At 38.6% G+C, this 24,075-nt stretch overlaps 1 protein-coding gene across 1 annotated transcript in view; it reads right to left on the bottom strand.

Annotated features, from left to right (window-relative positions):
• The window catches only part of LOC123525477 (SCO-spondin-like), a 59,307-nt gene extending 42,955 nt beyond the window's left edge, over positions 1-16,352 (bottom strand). Inside the window, exons 1-10 of the mRNA XM_045304554.2 lie at positions 15,974-16,352; positions 6,842-7,047; positions 6,375-6,532; positions 5,626-5,819; positions 5,185-5,223; positions 4,176-4,375; positions 3,535-3,695; positions 2,887-3,071; positions 1,008-1,049; positions 418-599 (exon numbers count right to left, since the gene is read on the bottom strand). Coding sequence (XP_045160489.2) covers positions 418-599; positions 1,008-1,049; positions 2,887-3,071; positions 3,535-3,695; positions 4,176-4,375; positions 5,185-5,223; positions 5,626-5,819; positions 6,375-6,532; positions 6,842-7,047; positions 15,974-16,073 — 1,467 coding nt within the window. The 5' untranslated portion in view covers positions 16,074-16,352. The remainder of the gene's footprint in view (positions 1-417; positions 600-1,007; positions 1,050-2,886; positions 3,072-3,534; positions 3,696-4,175; positions 4,376-5,184; positions 5,224-5,625; positions 5,820-6,374; positions 6,533-6,841; positions 7,048-15,973) is intronic.
• Positions 16,353-24,075: the final 7,723 nt, after the last annotated feature.

The raw sequence follows: 24,075 nt of genomic DNA, 5'->3' as shown, positions 1-24,075 counted from the left end.
TTATGCGAAGTTAAGACGAAAATATACAAGAAAACACATTTATCAAATAGGTCCTGAAAGGCTCATTTTTCCATGTCGCCATGATAAATTGTCAAAGGTTTCTGTTTTTTATATAAAGATTAATGAAAAATATTTTAAATTTTGTAACGTCATGCAATCCCTCTCGGACATAAGAAAGAATGGTATGTTATTCGTCCCCATCTGACTTATTTGTTTTTCAATCTGTCAAAATGTGATATGTGAAAGAAATAATGGTAGCTATTTATGGATTGGATACCTTAATTAAGGGGTCACTTGCTGAAATTGCATTAGATGACAATATTATCCAATCAAAAATGTATAGCATAATGACCGATGAAAAAGATGATATGCTGCAGAAGATAGTATAAAAGATACGCAATATTTTATTGCATTTACCGCTCTTATATAAAAGGAGGTCCACTGGTCTATAATACTGGACTTGTAAGTTGTTCCAGATGCCAGACTTGCTGCTCCGTCAACACCTTCGTTCACACTTCCGGTTTCAGACCACAGCGAGTGGACGCTTGACTTTGGTGAAACACTTCCACCAGCTGCTAATTTCAGGACAAGGCGCCAACCTTAATATTTTTATGAACATGATTATATTACAACAGTTTAGAAGTGTTGATACAAAAAAAATCTGGAAAAGTAATGATCAATATTTCAGGTACATATACCGTAGAATTATCTAAAATGGTAAAGGGTGAATTAGTCTATGTAGCTTGGAATACAAAAAATGTACATGTCAGGTAGCAAACTCTTTTGCGGGAGGGAAATGGCCTATAAAGGGACCTAGTCCCAAAAAATTTAAATCATGAAAAACATAAAAGATAAGTTTGAATGCTTAAACATAATATTTAAGATCAAGTATAATACTACAGTCTTCATTGAATTATTTTAAGTATATTTTTAAAGCTTTTCTGAAACTTCTTATTTGATTTTCATGTAACCCCTATTGCAAATGGTACTTTCTCAAGACTACTTACCATGTACAAACACTGCAATAACATCGGCATACTGAAAGGTGGCTGAAAATATAAATATACACATTTAAATACATAGTTTTATCATTTAAGTTATTAATCCATCAAATACCCTTAAAAAAAGAAAAATAAAGAAATAAAAAGAAAACTTTTTTTCACATTCTACATAAACAAATTTCAAACGACCGTATTCTTTGAAGATCACATTGAATACGACCTTCTTGTCGGACATCGGCAGGTCGTTTTTAGCTATAAAGACTGCTGTATAACTTATGTATACTGCTCATGAAAATCTACGATCAATTGTGTTTCTGTGCTGATGATATGTGGAGAATTGTCCGGTTTTATTCATGTTTATTACGTCATAATAATTTTTTCTAGGACATGTATCTTGCATGTGTACCAAATAGACCGTCTGTATCTTCGGCAACTTGATACAAGGCGTAATAAAATGATGCTTACATGTCACCTTCATTACTATTATTTTAACTTCAAAATACTTAAGTTTCAATCAAATGCAATGGAGAAAACGCAAAGCAGGCCAATATACATCCGAAGTTTTAGATCAAAGGAGGTTGAGCACCACATTAAAGACGTCACAGCCATTTATCCATTGCTAAGTTAATCATGAACTTAGAACTTATTTGACACCAAGGCACAAGAACTAACAGTGATTTTTGTTTATATATTTCGAATGAGGGGGAGGGGGCGAGTAATGTAGCTTTTGCACTCTGCACATTATTTCATCGTCACTACATATATACCAAGTTTAAAATCATTACCTTGAATAGTAAACTTTATGTTATGCTCTGGACACGATATATGCTTTCACCTTAACCTTTGACTTATTTTGCGCTCCTCACCTCGCTGCCACTTGCTAATATTCCAAGTGTCGTGTCAGTACCTTGAACAGTTTTAAAATATTATCCGGACAGAAAAAAAACGACATCAGATTTGACCTTTGAACTCAATTTGTGACCTAGACCTTTGACCTAGCGACCTTTTTAGCGCTCTGCATATTATCTTACTGCCATATTGTCAAGACCTTCAATAGTTTTTAAGTTTTTTTGTTTGATTTTTTTTTGTGTTGGATTTAACGTCGCACCGACACATGATAGGTCATATGGCGACTTTCCAGCTTTAATGGTGGAGGAAGACCCCATGTGCCCCTCCGTGCATTGTTTCATCACGAGCGGGCACCTGGGTAGAACCACCGATCTTCCGTAAGCCAGATGGATGGCTTTTTTTTAAGTTATGCTCCAAGAAAACGTAACAAGACTGAAAGACTTGACCTTTGAATCCAATTTGTGATCTCAACCGTTGACTTACCAACCCGGTTTTAACACTCTGCGCATTGCTTTATCGCCATCTACGTATACGCAAAGTTCGAAATCAATACCTTAATTGTTTTTATGCTCTGGACACAAAATGTATAGTACGGATTTGACCTCTGACATGACTTGTGGCCTACCAGTCTGGTTTTGGGGGTTCTGTACAATTTTTGATTGTACGCCAAATTCGAGCCAAAACCTTGCATGATTTTAACACCACATGTGAAGGTTGGACGGAAATATGCACACGTCATCTCAAAAAGTCCCTGTTTTACCAAAACGGGCTATAAAATGCTTGTATCGTTTTGATAATTGTTTCTTTTTAACATAACAGAAGTGATTGAGAATATCTAATTAATTAAACTCAAATGTAAAGCGAAACCTCAGTTGATCGACACGTGTCCGTTGTCCCCTATAGGCCTTCTGTACAAACAGTCAGCTTCGTCAGGGTTTCACATACAGGAGACTCAAGCCTCGAGCTCACATTGTAACAGAGTTAAATGAATAAAGATTAATCAAACAGACAAATCAAACAGATAAACGATACATACAGGGATTAGCAGCCGACGTATCTGCATTATAGAGAAAAAATGGTTTCTTCTTAATGGTACTTGTATCCCAGCTACATGTGCCGTTGTTCTTTGGTTCTTTCACCAACATCCAGCCGAGTTGCTCGGAGCTAGAACAGCCAGTGTCATCGGCGAGGCTCTGTATCTGCCAGTTGCGATTATCATCCCTACAACAGATTCCCTTAATATATTTTTGCATATCTATGAACTTTTTGTTATGTTATAATAATGCATGATCTGAATATTCGTGAACCTGTTATCAGTCCCTCATTTGTTTTTTTTTAGTGTTGTCCATACATTTGTATCACTTTAACATCGCCATACCTTGCCTGTGTGACCACTTTAAAAAAGGTAGGTCACCTTAGTGTAAAATTATCCTTTAAATGTGACAAAACTGGTGATAAATTTTGTTCAATTGAGAAATATACAATATACAGTATAAACTTTATATTTCAATCAGGGGTCCTTGCTATGTAAAGTATTACTTAGTATTAAGTTTGGCATGCTGGAAAAACAATATTTGTATGTGATTTAGTAATACTTAGTGACGTTAGTAGTGACCTGTTTGCATTTTAAAAACTTTAAACCTCCCCCTTTTAACAAAGGCATCAGCCAATGAGTGTTACTCACCCTTCTATGGAGCACATTTCCAATGAAGCCCCGTCCAATGAGCTACCATAACTGCTATACAGTATGTTACTCTCACTGAACCAGGAAAGTTTGTCTGTATTTACACCATCAAATACCACATAAGCCTTCTCTACACCGCTCTTTGACATGGAAAATTTCACCTGAAAATACAATATTTATTATTGATATAATTATGTTGTGATAGGTTTATATTGAAATATAGCCAAATGCCTCTTTGTATTCTATTGTCACCAACATTATACACCGATTGTACTTTGTTTCTTCATTGCTCTATTGAACATGTCCGCTTGCTTAACTTCTACACTGAAATGGTATTCAACATGACCCAAACTAATAATTTTCTGAAGGGGCTGGGAGGGGGGTAACCTATTAAATATATGAGCCGCGCCATGAGTAAACCAACATAGTGCGTTTGCGACCAGCATGGATCCAGACCAGCCTGCGCATCCGCGAAGTCTGGTCAGGACCCATGCTGTTTGCTTTCAAAGCCTATTGCAATTAGAGAAGCCGTTAACGAACAGCATGGATCCTGACCAGACTGCGAGGATGCGCAGGCTGGTCTGGATCCATGCTGTTCGCAACATGTTGGTTTTCTCATGATGCGACTCATATATACATACCATATCTATGAAGTAAGTATCCCAGAGGTTAATGACGTCAGATTTGAAGATTTGTGATGACTGGGAGTGCTGAAGGTTTCTGACTGTCAGGTCAGAGTTATCGTTCTCTGTTATATCCTGCATGAACAAACCTGTCAGATTATTTAGACCGACGGCTGAAGGTTTGATGCCCTCTACGCCTTTGAAAGCCATGTCCCAAACTGAAAAATAAACACTTTATAGGTTGACATAAATGTTATTTAGGTCTAATCATATAAACTGATAGCATTCAAAAAGGTTTAATAAAATAAGTATATCGGTTGTCTTTTAAGTGATAAATACATAATGACGTAACTTCAAATTTGTGACCCATACTGGGATGCTGCGTTGCCGTGACATAAAGACATTTTTAGAAGCTTTTGTTACAACGCTATTCAAAATGATAATCAAGATTTGTCTAGAACGTAGTCAAAATGCAGCTCCCTTTTATACCTTATAAACGCCTTTTCTCCTTCGGAATGTGTAAATGTTTTCTTAACAAATACGTTGTACCTCATTTTGACTACTGTTGTAGAATTTGTAAAATTATGGTATTGTCTGAGAAGATAAATTAATTCGTTTTCAACAGATGACAACTAAACGGTTTTTGTTGTTGTTGTTGTTGTTTTTTTATATTGCTTTTGAAATCCTTATTACGTTTTCGTAACAACTGTACAACATTTCATAAACGCGCTTAATTACAAAAAAGCAGTTCATATAATACAAAAACGATGCATAGCTCCTGCATATCTGCCTCCGATATATAGTATAGAACATGAAGGTCATCCTCTTATCTCCAACTTTACATGCCTAAAACAAATAGTGAATCTTTCAAAAAATTATTATTATTATTATTATTATTATCATAATTATTATCATCATCATCATCATCATTATAATCATTATCATCATCGTATCATCATCATTATTAATATTATGATTATCATAGCCTAGCAGAAGACAATTTTAGGAATCAGTTTAAAATTCATACCTTGAAAAAATATTCCTATACTGTCAGCTGTCTCTAGTTCTGAAAGGGATAAAGAACTGAATGACGTAACTGAATACACCACTTTTCAACTTACTTTCATAAAAATACCTTAAACATATTTTTAAAGATGACTGATAAGGTTGTTAAAGGAGCTTTTATAATATTTGTTCGGTGGCTCGAACTACCGGTAACTCGAACAAAATTTGCGTGTCTCGTCGAGTTCGACTGTATTTAACCTTTCGCCTGCTGCCCGCAAGTGTTTCTTCCTTTGTGACCACTGTAGACCAAGATCAACCTGCACAGCCATGCAGGCTTATCATGGTCTGCACTGTAATTTTTCAGTGAACACCCCTTTGAATAATAAGTGGTTCTGTCCAAATTGAAAGATGGACAAGTTCATTATAGAAATTTAGCATGGTAAGGGTTAAAAGTTATACTTACGTGTTGAAAGATCCGCAACTGTAGTTAGACTGGAATATTTGAAGTAAGGTTCGCTACCGTCAGCAGGCATGTAATTAGGACACAGGGAAAATGAGAAGTCGGTATCTGCTACAACTAACCAGCCAGTTGTTTGCGGACAGTAAGCGAACAAATACGACACTTTCATCATTGTAAGGGGTAACCCCATAGCGTTTCTGAAATCAAAAATAGGCAACACGAATGAAAAAAAACTCTATCTGTTGTGGAACAAGTTATTGGATGTGTCCTTATTAGATCTTATCATATGTGTTTAAATGATCACATCGTAAGGAGACAAACATAAACATACAATTTCTTACCATGTTATTTGAAAGCTTCAAAACCATATACACAGCAACATACACAATATAATAATTTTTTTAAAGAAAATATTGTACTTGTAAAACAATATTTGTGTTTTGACTTACATTATAAGGTGATATATATTTAAAGATGTCAGAGCATAAAACACTGACAGGAACGCGTATCCCGTAGTCAGGATGTTGACAAGGTAGATTAGTTTATCAAAGCAGTAATATTATTCACATTTTTTTTTTACTTGTCGGGTATTCTGTCGGTACTAGCTATTTTCCGACAAGTTATTGTAAATTGTCACACTATATTTCAAGATAAGCTTATTACATGCTGTAGGTACTAGTGTATTTCCAACTTGTTGGTGTAGGAACATTGTAAGGGGTTGTCATATTATATTCATAAATATGCATACTTACTTGCCGGGACATTCTGTCGGTAGTGTATTGTCCGGCAGGTCAGTATAGGATGAGTATAATATATTGTCACATTTAAACCATGTCGTCTTCGTCTTTCCTATCGCATCAAATACAACATACGCTTTCTCCTCGTTGTTTTTGAAAAACGACAATTTAATCTGAAAGATTAAAAACAGTACCCCTATATACATCGAAGAATCTAACCATTAACAATAAACTAATATCTTAACCTCTGTACCTGTATTAGGTCCACTTTATGTGCCTTTTTTATCGCTTGCAACATTGCAAACAATTTTGTCAGTGAATTACCACATTTGTTGGGCGGGGACTCAGTACATGAACTCAGCCCTTTGAATCCTGTTAGGTACTGTCGATGATATGAGAGAAAAGTGTAAATAATGCTCAAAACTCTTGAACATTGACAAATTGTGTTGTTTATGTAAACTAAAACATTAAGAAAACATTACCGTTTGCACACTGATGAAGCCATCCTCCCATTGTTGCACGAGCTTGGACTTGTAACTGTCACTGCTTGTATTAAAGTTTCTTTGATCCGGCACAGGACTTGCTGTGTTGTAGGTATCAGTCGAGGTAAACAGTTCCCAGAAGCTCGAGTAACCAGTGGCTGTAGAGTTCCAGTTACCACTGACCACTTTAAAGGCTAACTGCCAAGCTAAAATACAACAACATTACACACGTAAAACCGAAGATTAACCGCCAACATGAAATCGTCCCTTTTGGATGTAAGTTAGGTTTAAAGTACATTCAATGCGTGCGTACACTCAATGTGGCAGAATACATGTCAACCGTAAGTTAACACGTGAGTTTTAAAAACAAGAATCCCCGGGTGAGCATGTCCTTATCGAACATAGCTCGGGAAGTTTTCTATTTATCGGCAAAAGCCCGAGTTTTGTCCAATATAACAAATATGAATAGCCAACAATTTCATTTATGTGGTACTATTGTTAGGGTGTGTAAAGATAAATTTTAAATGCCTTCCGTTACTACCAGACTGCATTTTTAGCTCACCTGAGCCAAAGGCTCATGGTGAGCTTTTGTGACCGCTCAATGTCCGTCATGGGTCATGCGTCCGTCAACAATTTCTAAAAAAATCTTCTTCTTAAAAACCACTGAGCAGAATTACACCAAACTTCACAGGAATGATCCTTGGGTGGCCCCCTTTCAAAATTATTCAAAGAATTGAATTCAATACAGAACTCTGGTTGCCATGGCAACCAAAAGGAAAAACTTTAAAAATCTTCTTGTTAAAAACCGCAAGGCATAGAGCCTTGATATTTGGCATGTGACATCATCTTATGGTCCTCTATGAATATTGTTCAGATCATGCCCCTGGGTTGAAAAGAGGCCCCACCCCGGGGGTCACAAGTTTTACATAGACTTATATAGGAAAAAACTTTAAAAAGTCTTCTTGTCTAAAACCACAAGACATAGGCCTTTGATATTTGGTATGTAGCATTACCTTATGGTCCTCTACCAAAATTGTTCAAATTATGCCCCTGGGGTGAAAAGAGACCCAGACCCTTGGGGTCTCAAGTTTAACATAGACTTATATAGGAAAAAACTTTAAAAATCTTCTTGTCTGAAACTGCAAGGCCTAGGCTTTTGATATTTGGTATGTTTCATTGCCTTGTGGTTCTCTGCCAAAAATGTTCAAATTACGCCCCTGGAGTGAAAAGAGGCCCTGCCCTGGGGGTCCCAAATTTAACGTAGACTTATATAGGAAAAAAAACTTTAAAAATTTCTTGTCTGAAACCGCAAGGCCTAGGCTTTTGATATTTGGTATGTTTCATTGCCTTGTGGTCCATTGCCAAAAATGTTCAAATTACGCCCCTGGAGTGAAAAGAGGCCCTGCCCAGGGGGTCCCAAATTTAACGTAGACTTATATAGGAAAAAAACTTTAAAAATCTTCTTGTCTAAAACCACAAGACATAGGCCTTTGATATTTGGTATGTAGCATTACCTTGTGGTTCTTTACCAAAATTTTTCAAATTATGCCCCTGTGGTGAAAAGAGGCCCAGCCCCTGGGAGTCTCAAGTTTTACATAGACTTATATAGGAAAAAAACTTTAAAAATCTTCTTGTCCGAAAGTTTAAGGCCTAGGCCTTTGATATTTGGTATGTAGCATTGCCTAGTAGATCTGTAACAAGAATGTTCAAATTATGCCCCTGGGGTGAAAAGAGGCCCCGCCCTGGGGGTCACTTGTTATATGAGTTATATAGCGAATAAATACTTAAAAAATATCATATCATATTTCCTAGACTGTTTAATTATAATTACCTGATGACCCCAAGCGATTAGGGGTCATTTGACCGTGATCTTGACCTACTGACCTACTTTCTTGTTTTTTAAGATACAGTCTTGAAATTTGGATGACATGTACAGTTTTACACAACGATCTAAAAACTGACTTTCAGTGACCATGAATGTGACCTACTGACCTACTTTCTAATATTTTAGCATCAGTTTGCCATTTTAAACATGTGGCTCATATTACTCAGGTGAGCGATTCAGGGTCATCATGACCCTCTTGTCTTTGATAAGTGAACAAAATCACGACCAGACGTCGAAAACTGTTGGAAATATCGAATATAAAATGGCTTGCTGTCTAGGTGTTTTGTTACTGCAGATGACAGGCGTTACAAGATTCATCAGTAAATGGAACTCATTTCCGGAATCCCTAAACAGTCATTTTATAGGTTGTTACCATCCAGGAATATGTACGGATCAGCGTGAAGTTGGCAGTACAGCAGTAGCAGCAGTAGGAGCAGTTAACTGCTGCTACTGCCAGCAGTTACAGCAGTTAACTGCTCCTACTGCCAGCAGTTACAGCAGTTAACTGCTGCTACTGCCAGCAGTTACAACAGTTAACTGTTCATACTGCCAGCAGTTACAGCAGTTTAATGCGTATCGCAGTCAACTTCCAGCAGTGACATCGGCGTGAAGTTGGCAGTACAGCAGTAGCAGCAGTAGGAGCAGTTAACTGCTGTAACTGCTGGCAGTAGCAGCAGTTAACTGCTCCTACTGCCAGCGGTTACAACAGTTAACTGCTCCTACTGCCAGCAGTTACAGCAGTTTATTGCCTGTCGCAGTTAACTACCACTAGTTACAGAAGTTGATCGTGTTTACTAACACCAGTTAACTGCTACTACTGCCAGCAGTTATAACAGTTAATAAAGCTGTATTACCAGATGATTAGAATGGCATAAGGTAATTATTTTGTCAGTGTCCTACATATAATACTGCCAGCAGTTAAATTGTGTTATTAAAATCAGTTTTACAAGTTTCCTTCAGATTTGTAATAGGCCGTAAAATCTGCCCTTCTCGCTTATACATTTGTCCGTACCGTTTAAAGATCATGGAAGCGTTCTTAATCTATTTCTATCATGAATTATCTGCCCTTGAAACTGACTTTCAAGGGCAGAAAATTCAGGATCAAGCCTGGATACCTATGATTTTAATACATATTTTTGTTTTAAACTTGATTCTCAGTAAGTATACAAAGTTTAAAGAAATTCTGCCCGTAGGAAAATGTTTGCCCTATCAAGGAAATTGTCCCATTTACCCTTAAATTCTCCTATAAACTATGTAATACCAGCAGTTAAATGGTTTAAAAGTCTCTCCCGTCGTGACATTTTATTTAATTCTAAACCGCGATGCACGAGGATACGATGACGAAAACGCGATGGCGCGATGGCACGATGATGAAACAACGATGGTACGATGATGAAAACGCGATGGCACGATGATTAAATCGCGATGGTGCGATGGTACGATGGTGAAATGTCGATGTAATATCGCGTTTTCATCATCGTACCATCGCGTTTTCACCATCGCACCATCGTGCCATCGCGTTGTCATCATCGTACCACCGTGGTTTCATCATCGTACCATCACGTTTTCACCATTGTGCCATCGCGTTATCATCATCGTACCATCGTGGTTTCACCATCGTACCATCGCGTTTTCACCATCGTACCATCGCCTTCCGGCTGGAAATGCGTAGTCCCGTGCACTTGTACTTTTGTCAACAATAGATGAATGTATCTGAATGTATTTTGTGAGAAGAAATTTACCATTTAGATTCTGCTGTTTTGCAATATGTTTTACATAATGTTCAGTGCTCAGTTCATTAAAACTGTAAAACCTTCAAGGCCACGTCCTTTGTATTTTATGTATGCATGAAAGTAAATAAAAAGCTGGGTGTAATAGTCACATGATATTATTCAAACTCAGCTTATTCTTGTCAGGATGTAGAAGTTATATAGTGCAATGTGAAAATGAAATTGTATCAAGCCTGTATTTTACTGACACATAAACTGTACCACTGCGCATGACCACCGGAAGGCGATGGTACGATGGTGAAAATGCGATGGTATGATGGTGAAAACGCGATGACACGATGGTGAAAACGCGATGGTACGATGGTTATAATGCGATGGTACGATGATGAAAACGCGATGGCACGATGGCGAAAACTCAATGGTACGATGATGAAAACGCGATGGTACGATGATACGATGGTGAAAACGCGATGGTACGATGATACGATGGTGAAAACGCGATGTTTTGATGATGAAAACGCGATATTACATCGACATTTCACCATCGTGTCATCGCATCATCGCGATTTCATCATCGTGTCATCGCGTTTTCACCATCGTACCAACGTTGTTTCATCATCGTGCCATCGCACCATCGCGTTTTCGTCATCGTACCATCGTACATCGCGATTTAGGATTCAATAAAATGTCAAGATTGTCCAAACGGGACACCGTAATGAGAGCATGTCACTTCCAGCAGTGAAATGACCAATGAAAGCAGTTTTAGAGTTTTCTGTGTGTTACTGGCAGCAGTCAAATGGTTTATAAGACCAGTATACCACTTTTTTTTACATGTAACTTCCAGCGATTAAATGTTTACAAGGCTCCTCTTACGGCTAGCAGAAAAATGTTTATGACAGCAAAAAGCAAGGTTCCTGTTACGGCAAACGAGAGGAGTTTACCAGTTTCGAATATATTTCTGGTGTATTTACTGCTAAAAGAAAACCACTCAAGCGGCATTCAGCCCCGAGTTCCTAAAAACAAGAGTTATCCTTGGAAACACCGCCCTACCTCGACCCGGGTTTCTCCAAAACAAGAGTCACCCGTGCCTGGTGGGGGACAACCCTCTCTACAATGGCCACCCGGTCCGATCCAAAACTCAAGGTCTTGGGCGGAGCTGGGGGCGCCCAAACTGAAGAAAATGAAAAATTCCGAAAATGACCTAAAACCAACTTTGAGACCCGCTCACGAGTAAACAAGAGTTTTCCCGGAATAGCAACTATGCTGGCCACCCATAGACCGTCACCCTCTACAACGGCCACCCGGTCTCGACCCAAACTCAAGATCCCATGGGGACCTCCTATTAACTGCTGGAACGATTTTAGGCCACCCCCGACCCACCCCCGCCTCACACCTCGACCCGGGTTTCTCCCAAACAAGAGTTTTCCCGGAATGGTGGCCACCCGTGCCTGGTGGGGGACAACCCTCTCTACAATGGCCACCCGGTCCGATCCAAAACTCAAGGTCTGGGGCGGAGCTGGGGGCGCCCAAACTGAAGAAAATGAAAAATTCCGAAAATGACCTAAAACCAACTTCGAGACCCGCTCACGAGTAAACAAGAGTTTTCCCGGAATAGCCACTATGCTGGCCACCCATAGACCGTCACCCTCTACAACGGCCACCCGGTCTCGACCCAAACTCAAGATCCCATGGGGACCTCCTATTAACTGCTGGAACGATTTTAGGCCACCCCCGACCCACCCCCGCCTCACACCTCGACCCGGGTTTCTCCCAAACAAGAGTTTTCCCGGAATGGCGGCCACCCGTGCCTGGTGGGGGACAACCCTCTCTACAATGGCCACCCGGTCCGATCCAAAACTCAAGGTCTGGGGCGGAGCTGGGGGCGCCCAAACTGAAGAAAATGAAAAATTCCGAAAATGGCGTGAAACCAACTTTGAGACCCGCTCGCGAGTAAACAAGAGTTTTCCCGGAATAGCCACTATGCTGGCCCCCCATAGACCGCCACCCTCTACAACGGCCACCCGCCCCGGGTGGCCGTTGTAGAGGGAATAGCCACTATGCTGGCTCCCCATAGACCGCCACCCTCTACAACGGCCACCCGCCCCGGGGCGGAGCTGGGGGCGTCCAAACTGGAAAAATTGAAAAATTCCGAAAATGGCCTGAAACCAACTTTGAGACCTGCTCGCGAGTAAACAAGAGTTTTCCCGGAATAGCCACTATGCTGGCCCCCAATAGACCGCCACCCTCTACAACGGCCACCCGGTCTCAACCCTAGATAAAGGTCCCGTAGGGACCTCCTATTAACTGCTGGAACGATTTTAGGCCACCACCGACCAACCCCCGCCTCACACCTCGACCCGGGTTCCTCCCAAACAGGAGTTTTCCCGGAATGGCGGCCACCCGTGCCTGGTGGGGGACAACCCTCTCTACAACGGCCACCCGGTCCGATCCGCTAATAAAGGTCTGGGGCGGAGCTGGGGGCGTCCAAACTGGAAAAATTGAAAAATTCCGAAAATGGCCTGAAACCAACTTTGAGACCCGCTCGCGAGTAAACAAGAGTTTTCCCGGAATAGCCACTATGCTGCCCCCCCCCCCCCCCCCCCCCCCCATAGACCGCCAACCTCTACAACGGCCACCCGGTCTCAACCCTAGATAAAGGTCCCGTAGGGACCTCCTATTAACTGCTGGAACGATTTTAGGCCACCACCGACCCACCCCCGCCTCACACCTCGACCCGGGTTCCTCCCAAACAAGAGTTTTCCCGGAATGGCGGCCAACCGTGCCTGGTGGGGGACAACTCTCTCTACAACGGCCACCCGGTCCGATCCGCTAATAAAGGTCTGGGGCGGAGCTGGGGACCCCCAGACTTTTCTCTTTCTTAAATCTACCTTGTGCGAAGTATTGATACATAAATCTAGTTTCATTGTAATTGTCTATACGGAGCCAGGAAATCCGATTTTATCGCAAGCAACTTTTTGTCAATATTTATTCATATCTTCACTTCAGTAATCATTAAAGATAATCCAATGAATATTTATGCCTATAAAATACATTTATTCATTTTATTAAGAAAACGTACCCGGGCCACTTACGAAACCATTTACATGTAACTGTCTGGAAAATCGCGATTTTTCCACTTTCATTTTCATAATGAGTAAATCAGGGGAATTAATTACATCAAACTTGTTGAAACATACTTTACCACGTGCGTAGGAGCATGGGTGTGGGGACAGGGAGCGCATCCCTCTGTAAAATAACAGTAAATAAAGGGAAAATGGCAATATGAGACAGCATTTTGATGTTCTGATATGAATGTCTATTGTGAAGAAAGGGAAACAAAATATCTAATGTCAGTAACATAAACTAGTGTAACAACTTATTAACTGCTGTAACTGCTGGCAGTAGTAGCAGTTAACTGCTGTAACTGCTGGCAGTAGCAGCAGTTAACTGCTACTACTGCTGCTACTGCTGTACTGCCAACTTCACGCCGATCGATTTTCGGTAGCGGCAATAATAACAGACTGTAGTAGCGCTACGTTATTCCGATAAAGAACGAGTGCGTATTTCTCGATGCAGTTTTTAGTACATACACATCTTCTCTTATTCTTCAAATAAAATTACTAACATTTAGTGTAACGGTGCTTTACACTAACGTAAATAACAGTCTTCTGGAGGAGTCGCCCATATGGGTTTCCAAAACTTCCAAAAAAAAAATGGTTAAATGTCATAGCTATGAAATACTTGCATTAAAGTCAATGAAAAAATTAAATGACTTTCTCATCTAATAAATAAACGAAAACTTATAAAATGTTCTCACATCGTTTTTGATACCAATTCAACTAGAACTTTACGTACGTATACATTTCACATATATCCATTATTACATTTTGACGTCGTTTTCATGTTACGCGTACACGCATAGTGCGCTGAACTGCTGTTTAAATACATAGTCACCGGGTTGATATCGTCGAACCGATGGCATTGCGTAATTTCTTTAAGAATTTAATTGAAGACAAAATTGTCAATGGCTATTCGTTTCAACATCTCGCTCGTATGGGGATGTTACATTCTGGACCATGTATTACTATTAACAACATTTTGGAAACGAACTGAAACTGTCAAAATAAACTGTAACAAAACAAGAAATATTCTTATGTTTTGTTGTTTTGATCATATATGTATCCAAAGCGTTATATCAGACTCGCTTACGCTCGGTTTTCCATTCCACACTGTCCCTCGGGTAGGGAAAACCCCGTCTTACACAGGCAGGCATGTAAGATCCTTATACTCAAAACGGCAAGTGAAATGTTGTTTTGTTTGTTTGTTTTGGGTTTAACGCCGTTTTTCAACAGTATTTTAGTTATGTAATGGTGGGCAGTTAACCTTACCAGTGTTCCTGGATTCTGTACCAGTACAAACCTGTTCTCCGCAAGTAACTGCCAACTTCTCCACATAAATCAGCGGTAGAGGACGACTGATTTGATACACAGTGTCTTTTATCAATCGTCACGGAGAACATACGCATCGCCCATGGCTCAAACTCGCGGACCCACGATCCGCAGATCTGCACTCTCCCTATTGAGCTAAGTGTGCGGGCTGTGAAATGTTGTATTTACCGGCGGAAGAGAGTTGTTGCATCTTTGACTACCTTTCATGAACAGGATCTAATTTTATTTTGTTTTGATGCGTTCTGTTCTCATGCAGATTTTATCATTCAGTAATTTCTGTTTTCTAGTTAATTCTATAAATGAGCCGCGCCATGAGAAAACCAACATAGGCGTTTGCGACCAGCATGGATCCAGACTAGCATGCGCATCTGCGCAGTCTGATCAGAATCCATGTTGCTCGCTAACAGTTTCTCTAATTGCAATAGGCTTTGAAAGCGAACAGCATGGATCCTGATCAGACTGAGCGGATGCGCAAGCTGGTCTGGATCCATGCTGGTCGCAAACGCACTATGTTGGTTTTCTCATGACGCGGCTCAAATGGTACTTTTCTCCTTTAATTTGCATTATCGAAGCTGCACACAAGTATAATAACTGTGCTTTTAAAAACACCTCGGGACTGCAAAGAAAATGAAAATTAACAATTATTGGACGAACAACTTGCCAGCTGTTGGGAAATTTCGTAATGTGCAAAAACATTTTGAAAATGTTATCAATACCAACAATAAACACCCAATCGCACCTAAACCCCCTTACTTGTCAGCATGAGCACGCGTCCTTGTGTCACATGGTCTGCAGCTTATCATTTTTAAACAGATACTAGTACTGTAGGTATATAGGGCATATGTTTTCTGGGATAAGGAACTGTTGTCCACCATGGATATTGATCGAATGAACTACAAACAATGTAAAGTATATGTGACAACAGTTTTTTCTCGCAAGTATAAAAACATAACAGCAGTATAAATTCCATAATTATGTACATAAGACAGCACTGCAAAGGCAAATGCCGTTTTATCTTTTATTTTGCTTTTTGAAAAAAATAGAAAATAAGAATAGCTATTTAACTTACGTCCTCGCGGCTTGTCTATTTCTTGGCATCTAAACAAAGAAATGTGTCTACAAATATGTATCAGAATCACAAAGACGATTTTCGTTTTCACTTGCCACATTATTCCAGTTCACAATTTTAGTTTCCGAGTCGGTGTGACATCGCTGCATCCTGAATTACATCTACAAGCTTGATTATTTTGATTATTTTCGCAGTGTCACGTAATACAGTGAATTTCTCATGTAGGCACTATACGTTTAATTAGTATTGATATTTTGCTATGAAAACTTTAATATACATGTTGTGCATGTATATCCATATTGCCTGTCTTTCCTAAACACCTGCCGATGAGTCAAAGTATATATGTATACATGTACTGCTTGGATGTCACTTATTTTAATTTCCGCTGGGAACTTTGACAGTCTAGAAAAAAATCAAATGTTTCTCCAGTTTAGATAAATAAATCTATTTGAAGCTGAAAAAAAATCCAAAAAGTCTACTATTTGACGGTTTTTTTTGTCTTTTATTTATTTCAAAAGACATTGTTAAATTATATCCAAAACAACTTCATGTTATCTTAAGCGAAAGCGAAAAAAGCAAATTTTAACCCAAAACACTTTACTGTGATCAATTGATTTACGTTGATCAATTGAGTTCAATTTATTACTAAATAATGGTAGATTCAAAGACTTAGAGTAAAGACAAAAGGAATAAAAGAAATAAAATAGTCATAAATGATTCTTGTAAATTTTTCATGAAGATAGGAGTATATTAATCAACAGCCCTGCCAATACTCTTTAATGTATGGTATCTGTTTAATGTCGAAATGGCAATTTGAAGATAAATAAGGACATTGTATCTGTTTTATGTAGTGGGATGTTTTTGCAACTGAAACCAGAAGATGTAAACAATGTAACTGTGACGATATCGTGTCAGAGTATCACTTTTAAAAGGCACTGGCCTAAAGGTTTTGACTAAATTATCTTTCTTTAAACTTGAAGTTTTTTTTCAAATATTATAAACTTTAGAACATGATTTCTTTTTTTCTTGTAAAAATGCAAAGTAAAAAAAAAAGAGAGAGAAACTTTTGAAAAAATCCTTTTTTTTTGTTGTCGTAATATCTAGAGATCAGTGCCTTTAATTTTTGATTATTTAAAAGTTCCCTACATGCGTGCGTTTTTTCGTTCCGTTTATATTTATTTCTGAAAAAAAAAAGCACTGGAGTTTGTACGCATTTTATACAGACAAGGTATATACTGAAAGAAAAAGTGTGGAATTTTAATTTTTCGACCGGCATGAAGGTCAAGAAACGTAATTTTCTAGCCAAATATCCGCGCAGTCTGGTCAGGATACATGCTGTTCGCTTTCAAAAACCTATTGCCATTAGCGAACAGCATGGATCTTGACCAGATAGACTAGCTCCTAGACTATGATATATCTTTTACATTTTTATGACTGAATGTAGTGAACGGAGCCAGTCTATATCCTATGTCCAATATCATTTCAACATTATTCCTCTGTGAAAATCTCTAAAATAGACTGGCTTTTGTGTCTATGAAATTGAATACGTCAAAAAAAGGAAAGATGTATTAGTATATTTATTATCAGTCTAGTGGCTAGTCTACTGACCAGACTGCGCGGATCCTGGTCTGGATCCATGCTAGTCGCAAACGCACTATGTTGATTTTCTCATGGCGCGGCTCGTATTATTTTTGACGTCTATATTTATCACGATTACATTGGTGTTAACTCGAAATATCTTGCAGTCATGACTATTCTCTCTGACACTGTTCAGAAATATTTTAATAAAGGGGGATGATTCAAAAAGTGAGCAAAGTAGAGATATAAATGTACACTGCACTCTCTCTTAATGACCTCTGTCATTGCGAGAGTTAAATAGAATGTCTTTCATAGATTTCATAAATTTTACACCGAAAGAATAATGAGTAAGTTGTACGCTGCTCTCTCCCTCAGTATCTTCTCACATCTTTGTACGTAGTTTGATTAATATCCCTTTTACGCTTCGATTTATGCAGTTATGTTTAATAAAGGGAAATCATCAAAAAAGTAAGAAAGGTTGGGTCATTGGTCTTGTACAAATTACAATTTCTCGCAATATCATTGAGCGAAGTTTAAACAGAACTCCTATAATAATTTAGGGTAAAGCTGCAAACAAACTTTGCGAGTAAATCAAATAAAGGGAGATAATTTAAAAAAGTATGCATGGTAACGTGCTATTATACACTACATTTTCACACGATATCCTCTGTTATTGTGTGAAATTTTAGCAATATTAAATTAATAATTTGAGAGTTATGCTGCGGACAAATGTGTTATGATTAATTAAAAAGGGGAATAATTTACAAAATAAGCAAGATAGAGTTAACGTCCTTGTAGAACTTTGCAATGACCTCTGTCTTTATGTGAACTTTAAACAATACCTCTTCCATAGGATTAAAGTTATGCTCAAGATAAACATGCTATAAGTAACTTGAAGATAATAAAGTGGGGGGGGGGGGGGGGGGGGGGGGGGGGGGGAACGGTAATTCCAAAAGTAAGCAAAGTTTTGGCTTGTATACATAGTCTCTTTCAAAGCTTCAACAATGTCCCTTTAATAGTTTAAGGATTACGGACAAAAAAGTGGACGGACATACTGACGGACGAAAAAAGGCATACACGGACAGACAGACTGACGGACGGACGGAAGAACTTCTGACAAACTTTATTGACGGATTTCTGAGCAAAGTGTCACCGATTTCTGCACGAATTCTTATATATTGCCAGAGTTTCTGTTCAACTGACAGTACATTGCCAATACACCTAGACCAATCTGAAGATGAAACTGTTTGCAAACCCTCCGTGATAAGGTCTTTCACATGCGCCATCTCAACTTGAACGTCAAGTATTTCTGACTAGCTAACACATCATTAACAAATCGAATCAATGAACTGCACAATTTTCTTGTGCAATGTATATTGAAACAAACGATTATAAAAAAAAAAAATAAAAAATGTAAACTTACCAAGGCTCGAACCTCGAAAAGCAAGTTTCTTAAGCCAACGCCATATCCAATGAGCCATGCATCGCTTAAACTTATCAATAACTTATACCGCTTTAGTATGTAATACATATACGTACCTACCCTTTTTTGGCGAATCAACCGTCCTGCATAAATTAGTCACGGCTCAAAAAACGTGGTCGAACTTATACACAGACTATGAGAAAAGCATGAATATACAGTTCGTGTCTGATAACTTCGGAGTGACGTCACGTTTGTTTATGTTTTCTGGACTTATAAAACTAACAAACAAACAATAAATTTTATTGCAACACGTCTGTCAGTCCCGGTAGCTCAGTGGTAAGCATTGATGTTTGAAATGTTCAATTTTGCGGGCCGTAGGTTCGAATCGAGGTAAGTACTAGTGTTTTATTTTTTTATTTTGGTTTCTCTTTCAGGGTAACCACCATAATCATTCATTTTTCCTGGAATATATTAATATATTTAGATAGAAATATTATTAAATTAATTTCTGTTTATAGGTGACCAGCCATCAGCTGCGTAAACACACCGTATTATGAATGCATAGTCACGAAAACACTCGGAAATTTCGTGCAGGTTAAATTCCTCTCTAGTATATTGCCAATATTAGTGCAGTCAACATGTCCGAGGCGTTCACGTCGTCGTTGCAAAGAAAAACATTGTTCAGTATAAGAATGATGGCTAAATGCATACTACAAAATGTTTAAAGGGTTATTTCAAAGCATCATCATTTTTCCATATTTCAGTTCGTTATTGTATACCGTAGTGCTGTATTACTGCATTTTGAATATTTTCAATTGTCTTTGGAAAAAAAATGTGATTAAAACATAAATAAAAAACAAAGATTTAAAAAAAGTATAAATCACGGAGGGATTCGAACCAACGTGACAATGGAAACAAGTGAATGAAGTATTGCCATGCAATACAAAGTCCCCTACTGGAAGGCACCTAATTTTCTCTACTGCAGTATAACATAATGGACTGATATCTGTCAATGATGTATAAACAATATTGTACTATATATACAATATGTTATAACAAAACACTTGGATTAAAATTTATATATATATAAAAACCTACAGTTGTTTTCATATTGAATTTTTTTGGCTGATTATAAAAATGTTATCATGTAAGTTATTTATAGTAACAACAAAGGGAAATTAATCTATAAAAAAAAAAATCTTTATAATATAAGTCCACAAGAAACTCTTTACCAGGTAGAGATAGGTCAAAAAAAAAAAAAAAAAAAAAAAAAAAAAACATAAGTATAGGAAATTTTGTATAAACACTATCCGACAATTTACTCGGTATGTTTGTTAAATCCGTTTAAAGGAACGTTATTTTCAATTTATTCAACATTGTAAATAATGTAGATCTAAATTTTGTATACATTTTACCGCCTTTTTACGCGACGTTGTATAACGACGTCACGTCCGTTGTTTTTATTGTTATTCTTCCCTGAGGAAGGCTTAACGCCGAAACGTTGGAAGTTAATAATTATCTATGAACAAACGCTACACGTGTTGTTGTTGATTTTTCTTATTTGTAGAGATAGGTCAAAATACACCTAAAAATTGGTTGTAACATGCATGCTGTACCACAGAAAAGTGGTCTCGATTTTTCTCTACCGCCAGTAATAAAAAAGTTACAATAAAATCTATTTATAGTAACAAAAAAGGGACGTAATTCTAAAAAAAAGGGGTGCCTCATGGTGGTGACATTTGGTCAAAGTTACTCAAAATCCCCTCCATGCATGAAGAAAAAATGTTCCGTACAAAGTCATTCTTGAATTTGACCTTTGACCTCTAAATATGACCTTGACCTTAGACCTAGGGACCTGGTTCTTGCGCATGACATGTTGTCTCCTCCAGGGGAATATTTGTGCCAACTGATATCTAAATCCTGCTTTGCATGACAAAGTTATAGACCGGACAGGAAAAAAAATCCTCTTGACCTTTGATCTCAAAGTGTGACCTTGACCTTTAAGCTAGGGTACTGGGTGTTGCGCATGACACGTCGTCTCATCAGGGGAAAACATTTATGCCAGTAATATTGTAATCCCTGTTGGATGACAGAGTTCTGGATCGGACAGGGAAAAAAACCTTATTGACCTTTGACCTCCAATTGTGACCTTGACCTGTGAGCTAAGGGTCGGGCTTTGCGCATGACATTTTGTCTCATCATGGGAAAAACATTTGTGCCAAGTAATATTAAATCCCTTCATGGATGGCAGAGTTATGGATGGGACAGGAAAAAAACTCTGTTGACCTTTGCCCCCCCAATTGTGACCTTGACCTTTGAGCTAAGGGTCTGGGATTTGTGCATGACACGTCGTCTCATCATGGGGAACACTTGTGCTAAGTGATATTAAAATTCCTTAATGAATGTCAGAGTTATGGACCGGACACGAACAAAACCTTTTTCATGCTAGTTAACATTTGACTGCTAAATGTGACCTTGACCATTGGCTAGGGGTTTGAAATTTTGTGCATGACACATCGTCTTATTATGGGGTACATTTGTCCCAAGTAATATTAAAATCCCTTCATAGATGGGAGAGTTATGGCCCGGGAGAGGAAAAAGCCTTGTTGACCTTTGACCTCCAATTGTGACCTTGCCTTTAAGCTAGGGTCCAGGTTTTGCGCATGACACGTCGTTCCTCATGCGGAACTTTTGTGCAAGTAATATTAAAATCCTTCATGGATGGGAGAGTTATGGACCGGACAGGAAAAAAGCCCTGTTGACCTTTGACCTCCAATTGTGCCCTTTGACCTTTGAGCTAGGGGTCCGGGATTTGCGCATGACACATCATCTCATCATGGGGAACATTTGTGCCAAGTAATACTAAAATCCCTTAAGGATGGGAGAGTTGTGGACCGGACGGAAAAAGCCCTGTTGACCTTTGACCTCCAATTGTGACCTTGACCTTTGAGCTAGGGGCCGGGTTTTGCGCATGACACGTCGTCTCACATGGGGAACATTTGTGCCAAGTAATATTAAAATCCCTTCATGGATGACAGAGTTATGGACCGGACACGGAATTGCGGACGGACGGATGGACGGACAGACGGACGGACGGACAGACGGACGGAATGACGGAAAAGTGCATTCCTATAGTCCCCGAAACTGGTTTTCAACCAGTAGGGGACTAATAAAAACACTGTGTAAGGCTAACGCTCTACGCCCGGTACTAATCTTCTACGTCAAAGTAAGCGTTCCATTAGTAGTATAATATAAAATTATGTACTTAGATAATGATAATTATCGATTACCCTCCTCACTTGGACTCGTCCAAATAGTCACTCCGAAGTTATCAGACACGGACTGTACATGTACAGACTTACAGTTTTTTTTTTTTGTTTTTTTTTCAATTCAATAGTCAGAATTATAAAAAACAATTAAATTTATAAGATGATCTTGCGGAAGCGCATAACGCAATCAAGATAAATATTAGCAATGAAAGACCGATAATAAGTGTATCAGTTCAGTATTTTATCTTATCTTTGTCAAGCATTCAAGTACTACTCATTGTCTTTTTCTGCTACATGTACAAACAATGGAATGGTGACATTCTGCACTTATTATTAATTAATATACATGTACGTGGCTGATTTAGAACATTTCTTTACGTAGCGGTTTATGTTGAATATCTCGCTGCGTCTTCCTGGCGCTGCGGACAAACCCGAAACAACGAAAATTGCATTCTTTTATTACGTTTGCCATTGCTCAATTAGGCCTAAAAATCTTTGTTTCCGATAACATGCTCAAAAAATTAGGGTAGGTAGGTCGGATTTTTTTTTGGGGGGGGGGGGGATTTTTTTTTTTAATAAAGTGAGACTTTTCGGAAATTATTTTTGTGTCAAAAACTGAATACAAGAAAGGGGTTATGCCTTTGGAGCTTCAGTAAGTTGATTTCTAACATCACTGACCAAGTTTAAAGCATAAAAAGTGCAGTTTTGCAAATTTTTGTTAAAAAGTTGAGAAAAAAAATGTTTTCCAAGGCCATAAACAAGGAGTTGCGTTCAATAAACGCTTGATGCCCCCAGTGGCATCCTTGTCGATACAAAGCAACCTACGTCCAAAATGAGGTCAAGGTCAAACTGAGGTCAGGTGATGTTTGAAGATGAGGAATGGCCACAGGTTACATCTGTGTTAGTATCAATTCATTCTTGTAAGCGGTATTAATGCTAGACGAAACGGTCCCATTTGGTTAACCAAGAGATGGCCCATATAAAGCAACCTAAGAACAAAATGAGGTCAAGGTCAAGGTCAAACTGAGGTCAGGTGATGTTTGAAGATGAGGAATGGTCACAGGTTACATCTGTATTAGTATCAATTCATTCTTGTAAGCGGTATTGATGCTAGACGAAACGGTCCCATTTGGTTAACCAAGAGATGGCCCATATAAAGCAACCTAAGTCCAAAATGAGGTCAAAGTCAAGGTCAAACTGAGGTCAGGTTATGTCTGAAGATGAGGAAAGGTCACAGGTTACATCTGCATTAGTATCAAGTCATTCTAGTGAGGGGTATTGATGCTAGACGAAACGGTCCCATTTGATTAACCTCCTACGGACGGACGAACGGACGGACAGGACCATCACTATATACCTCCCGCATCAGTAGATGCCGGGGGCATAAAAACATTTAGGGTCGGGCCAAAAATTTAGGTTAGGTCGGGATACCGGAAACAAACATTTTTTACGCCTTAACAGAGAAGTTTCTAGATGTCTGGTTGGACTAACTGGCATTATGCTCAGAGAGTGGATTTCAATAGAACAAAAACAAAAATCTGAATTGTCTGGATTTGTTTTAGGCACAAGGCGACCTGCCCTTTTACTCAGGATTAGATAAGGTCCAGGTGGGACAGCAAAATTCTATTCTGTTATATATCTATCAATGGCTTTACGGGTTACTACTTGCCAGGAGAACTAACTACCTGGAAGTCAAAAAAGAAGTTTCAGAAAAACTGAAACAACATTATTCAAAATGATCAAATCAAGATGCACGTATTATACTTGGTCTTAAATGTTTTATGTTGAGCGTTCAACGTTCGCTGTTTAACGTGTTTCATAATTTTAAATTT

Source organism: Mercenaria mercenaria, chromosome 1 (assembly GCF_021730395.1).
Source record: "Mercenaria mercenaria strain notata chromosome 1, MADL_Memer_1, whole genome shotgun sequence".
In the NCBI taxonomy this organism is placed as follows: domain Eukaryota; kingdom Metazoa; phylum Mollusca; class Bivalvia; order Venerida; family Veneridae; genus Mercenaria; species Mercenaria mercenaria.
This window is presented reverse-complemented; position numbering and strand designations above follow the sequence as displayed.